This window comes from Archocentrus centrarchus, chromosome 3, assembly GCF_007364275.1.
Source record: "Archocentrus centrarchus isolate MPI-CPG fArcCen1 chromosome 3, fArcCen1, whole genome shotgun sequence".
NCBI lineage: Eukaryota > Metazoa > Chordata > Actinopteri > Cichliformes > Cichlidae > Archocentrus > Archocentrus centrarchus.
In genome coordinates this window covers 29,251,554-29,257,275 of record NC_044348.1, presented here as the reverse complement: position 1 = coordinate 29,257,275, position 5,722 = coordinate 29,251,554, and the positions used below count along the sequence as shown (strand labels likewise).

The following is a 5,722-nucleotide window of genomic DNA, read 5'->3' as shown; positions in this document are numbered from 1 at the left end:
TCAGTTTAATCTAATCTAATCTAATCTTTTAGGCACAAAATGAGAAAAAGAAGAAGAAAGAATTACAGCACTGACCAAGACATTGAAAATTAAGCTATTAATAAGGTTACAAGCAAAAAGAGCTTGTAACCAGTTTTTCTACAAATGCAGTGATGAGTTCTGCAAAAAACGTTTAAATTTCACTAAAATCTACAGTATAATTATATCAACACTTCTCTGCGTGTAACAAGTCAGATTTGTGATGCAAAATCAAGATGAGGACTCTGGCAAAAAAAAAGATACAAAAAAAAAAGACAAATGAGTATCAAACAGAAACAGAAGCTTTAAGAAAAGGATTGCTGAAGTATTTTGTTGTGAACCCCCCGAGGATCAGTGAACCACAGTTGGGAAACTGCGCAGGTCATGTGACGACTTCAGTCCGGATGTCGTCCCTCCGCACCCACACTTAAACTCCAACACTTTTTCCTGAAGAACAGCGCAGAGACAACAGGCTGCATGTTAGAAACGATCACATTTGCACACACACTAACAAAACAGGTGTATTAAAATCAGCCATAATGCAACTGCATGGGAACAGGTGATCTTACCTGCAGGGAAGCCTCTAACATGTCCATAATGGAGCCTTCCACAACGAGGTCTAGAGATAAACTTGTGAACTTCTGGTGTGATGTCTCGGCTCCACAGCTACACATTAAAGAAAAAATAAAGGTCAGACACAACATTCAGCCCACTCTCATGGCAAAATAAAGAAAAAATTGTATCGACAAGGCAGTCATATTTATTTGTGTACACAGACACAGTCCCTTTTTTTCATGATAGCTTGACTTTAAAACTAATATATTTTAATAGGAAGCATGCTTTGTGTTTTTGAAGCCTCAAAGTGACATCTGAAAAAAGCAACTTTAAAAAAGTGGTGCGTGTTATATTTTAACACAAACTATAGGATCATTTCCCGACCTAATCAAGTACTTTTATTGCCCAAACCTAACAGAGTAGTTTCTAAGGATAATTAAGGACTAATTGAAGTGCTAAAATCTGTCCCCATGAGACTCTCAGAAGGTGGTGTTAGCCATTGCCAGACCCTCCAAATGTGGACGTCTTCAGCATTCACATGTGGAAAAACTATTAATTTTGTGTAATTGGATGTGAATCATGACACTCAATGAGGAATCTGTTCCACGTATCCCCCCCCTCCAAAAAAAAAAAGCACGTCACAATTGGTAGGCCCAAAGATTTCACCAGTAAAATAAGCAACTATCAGAGTGGCCACAAGAAGAAAAACCCTATAACTGGTAAAAGCAGCCCACAGAGAGCTCTCCACCAGAGTTTCCTGTTGAAAGCACTCCAGCTTTCATTACATAATGTTTGGTTCAAAGTTCACCAAGACAAGCATTGGCACCACAAACTAACTAAAATGAGTGCCAGTTATTGGGCCCAAAAATGAACTAGCCCTATACTGACTCCAGCACGACGCTGGTGAAAAAGAAGTGTATGAGAATATTGTAACTGGCCCTGTCAACTGCACTGGCTTACCTCTTGCATGTTCTCACGTTTTCCATGTGGAAAACAAAATGGCCTTCCACTGGGCAGGTGTAACTTTCGCCCAGGAGAGCTGCCGTCATCTGCAGCTCAGGGGACATCATTTGGAACTGATCCAGCAGCAGTGTTAAGAACTCGTGAGCATCCTGAAAACACAGAAGCACACGAGTTTTCAAACAGAACATAAACAATCAGAAGTTTGAGCAAAAAACTACATTTCCAACTAGCTGACTCACTTTCTCTTCTTCGTCATTGTAATCAGGTGCATACATGGCAAATGTATTTTTAAAGGTGCACAGGTGGCCGAGTTTCACACTGTAATCTTCTGACTCACGGCAGTCCTTGATGTCAGTAAATCGCCTTTAGAAAGAAAAGCAAAACCAACATTTCTGCTGTTAGATCTGTTGTTTCGTTTTGTTCTTCAGCTTTGTGAGGAAACTTTGAGTGATGGATCATACCTTAAGAGTTGAGCTCCGGGAACTGAACTCCACAAATCCTCTTGACAGCTGATATCGCTCATAAAATCCTGCAGGCTGAGGAAGGTCTGAAGGCAGGAGTTCATATAGCAGCTGTTTCCGATGTTTGGAAACCTGACGCACACAAAACACCAAGGTGATCAAGTCAGTATTAACTCATTTATTTTCTCCAGTTTGATTTCCAAAGATGAACTTTAGTTTTTGTGCATGTGCACTTACCCAAAGCAGTCAAAACACATTCAGATTTGGAATTTTAAAGGAAATTTCACCTGTAAGTCAAAAATGTGTTAATAATATTAAAGTTGAACTTTTATAGTGGAAGACTTCAGGAGGTTGTTTTTTTCTTACCTGGTAGCCATGTCGTCCCATTGCAGCCGTTTCTCAATTTCCTCCAATATGCGTGCATGCGAGTCTTCATCTGCTGGCATATTTGCACACAAAATGTTCACCAGTTGAATCAACTTGTATGTGTTGTAGTCGATTCTCAGACTGTCCTCATTGCAATCCTCAAGAGCGCTGCTGGATCTGCTGGAAGAAAGCAAATTATCTCTCTAACATTGGCAGTAAACCAGCGAATGGTTATTCTGACCAGCTATCAGCCACAATATTAACACCAATTACTTAAAATTGTGTACAGCCAACTGGTGATCTGCACCAGTTTGTTGCTGTGGCATCCACAAGGATCCCAGTAGAATTTTGCATTTAAAAATTTACTTTACCTGGAATTAGTTCCACCTGCTGCATTTTTGGGGTCTGTTTGTTTTGATGTCTCACAGCTGGATGCTGGACTGACCCGGTTTTTACCCTGTAGAAAGAAATGAATGGTTCAATAAGGAAAGACAGGGAAATAAATTGTGCTAAAATGCTCTCATTTAGTCCTGATCTTTAATGTCTGATGACAGTAATTCTTTAAAAAAACCAAAACATACCTTGAAGAGTTTAAAAGGCCACCAGGATGGCTTCCTTGTTGCCTGCAGTGCAGTGGTCTCACTAATTAAAGAGAGAAACGAGTTTAGTTTGACTGAGTTGAATTTTAACTGAGGTTAAATCATTCTAACATGTGGGCAGTTTCTCCCACCTTTGGTGGTGGGGCTGAAACTGGTGTGGCAGCAGCAGCAGGAGCATCCAGGACACTGGTGAAGAAGAAAGAATAAATGTTGTTTTCAACAGTGGAATCATTGTAACAAGGAGGACATCCTGGATATTGCACATAAAAATAATAACTCATAGAATCCCCAAATTTGTACTACAAAAATCACATATTTTCTACATTTGCAGCACTCATCTCTAAAGCTATATAAATAATGGACTGCAATATATATGGTCAACTAGAGTATAAGTGGCGAAAAGGCTGTAAGGTTATAATATTACAGACAGGCAAAATGAAAACACTATACAAAAGCTAAAAAGAAAAAGTAATTCTAACTAACAAACAGTAAAAAAAAAAAAAACCAAGCAGCTGTGACAGCATTAGATTAAAACAAAATTATCCATTTCTTTACCTCTGCTGAGACAGGGAAGGTTTCCCTTTGTTTGTCACCTGGCTTGATTTCTGTTAAGAAAACAACAAAACAAAACATCAGTAATGGCATAAAACAAACACAACAAAGGCGCCTTTCCATGAAAAGTGTCCAGTTTTGGTCACATAGGGAAAATTTGTTTTCTGTACTATTTGTCATTTTTGCGCTGACCAATTCTCACATTATGGCCATGTTCTTGGGTAAAGCAAGATGACATGATTTATATCCATGGACATGATTTATGTCCATAATTTTTGTTCCACCCCATCATATATATGTACTGGCCACAGATGAAAATTTTTAAATAAAATAAAAAGAACATTTAATTAGTGCCTGAACTTGCAGTAATTAAATGTTCGTTCATAGCATAGCGACTGGTTTAGACCAGTCGGTATGCGTTATGCTGATAAAAACTGAATGCTACTTTCTGCATTTAGCTTTTAAAAAAATTTCAGTTATCTTTACAGAAATTATCCATAAATAACTTGGCTCCATGTGATACAAACTCACAGTTACCATTAGAAAGAAAATCTGTCCAAACATACTTTTCTTCAAAAACAGGATCGAAACATGCCTGAATATAATTTGATCTCTTCAGAAAACGTTTGTTCAATCCGAGATGTTCGAGTGAAAAACTATCTGTCATGAGTTGCTTTTATAGTATTTAGGCTCAGAATGTTTGCTGTGTGACGTCATAACGAATATTCATTTGAGATTGTCCTTACAAAAGGCCTAATTTGCATATTTTGGAATGTATCCGCCTTAAACTGTTTGGCGCACTTCTTCTAGCAACGCTTTAATTCCAGCCTGTTATGTATTTTAATTGCACACTAGAAAATCTCCTAAGATACTTGACTTTGAATCTCTGAAGGATAAATAAATAAATAAAATTTCCGTACTGAAAGTGTTGGGAACAAAATATAATTAGCTTGAAAAAAAAAAAAGAAAGCTAATTAATGAGACAGGTAGAAAAAAAGATGTTGACAAGTCATTTTAATGTCAAGGGGATTTATTTGGAAAGTCAAAAAAACATTTACAGGCATCCCGTTTTAGTAACATTCATGATTTGAGCTACAGAGGAAGCCTCTGTAAGCCCCAAGAAGCAGCTTTAATATTTGTGAGTTTTCCTCTTGATAGGTTTTGGTTGGTCTGCTTCTAATGTTGAAATAACATGCAGAAAAATGTTGTTTGTTACCGAGTGTCTGAGTGTTTTAAAATTGAAATTTATTATTGAGTGGATTTTATTTTGAAAGAAACACATAGTCACATCCTGTTTACACAAAACTAGTCATAACCAGTGACGTGCAGTCAGGGGAGGTAGGTGAAGTAGTGCCTCCCCTGTCATCATGACAAGTAAAATACTAACAATGATAAGAGAAAATGCATTTGACCACTGCACTGTTCTATAATTATTTCAGCACTTTAATGGTCAAAATCGCTGAATTTTCACTTCGCCTGTTCAAACATATGGAAGAAATACAGGGTGAGCCAGTGCAGTGCTATGGCTCATCTCTGGTGGCGCTGTGTCACATACAATAAATGAAACAGGCGGTTGGCGCATAAGTGAATCTGTTTTTTTTTTTTTTTTTTTTTTGCTGTATCTGTGATCATACCCTTACATCAATGGCTCTTATTTTTGGGTCTAACTATTTTATGGAACACTCTTTTTTAAGTGGAAATACGTGACATCTGTTCTAGACTGAATAAATGAGTGCTGTTTTGTTTTTTAAATCTCCTATTGCAATTTGTAGACCTACAAAACATAGTGGGTTAATGATGCTCTTTGGTCTTAGAAATAGCACTGAGTTAGATTGCTTCTTTGCCTAGAAATGTAGTTAGTGTGGAATGCTAACATTTGCAGCTCACATTAGAACAGATAAACAGTTTCTGGTCTTGGAAAAGCTACAAAGAGATTCTGCTAAGATAGCACGTGTTGGTCTTACCGCAACCTCGTACAGCATCAGAGCTCGTAGAAAAATGTAAAACCTGATTAGTTCTACCTAGTAAGTGTTACTAGGCCGGGTAAGGTATTATATTTTCTGTGTCTATGCTTATAATGAATGAGCAATTGTTGAAGACAGTGAGGAAAACAGGTTTGATGTGATAAACTTTAGAGGGAAAAAATGCACATAAGAAACAGAAAATCCCAGGTATAATTCAGGTAGGTATCAAAGTGGTGGGTCATTG

At 37.6% G+C, this 5,722-nt stretch overlaps 1 protein-coding gene across 1 annotated transcript; it reads right to left on the bottom strand.

The window, feature by feature from the left end:
* Window positions 1-296: 296 nt before the first annotated feature.
* Window positions 297-3,536, bottom strand: LOC115800347 (ubiquitin carboxyl-terminal hydrolase 37-like). The gene is made up of 11 exons (XM_030757644.1): window positions 3,518-3,536; window positions 3,094-3,148; window positions 2,945-3,005; window positions 2,735-2,820; window positions 2,364-2,540; window positions 2,235-2,284; window positions 1,998-2,129; window positions 1,776-1,899; window positions 1,534-1,685; window positions 588-684; window positions 297-465 (listed from the first exon to the last, which is right to left on the bottom strand). The coding sequence occupies exons 6-11, from the start codon at window positions 2,252-2,254 to the stop codon at window positions 370-372; spliced, it is 621 nt and encodes a 206-aa protein (XP_030613504.1). The 5' UTR covers window positions 2,255-2,284; window positions 2,364-2,540; window positions 2,735-2,820; window positions 2,945-3,005; window positions 3,094-3,148; window positions 3,518-3,536; the 3' UTR covers window positions 297-369.
* Between the last annotated feature and the right edge of the window lie 2,186 nt (window positions 3,537-5,722).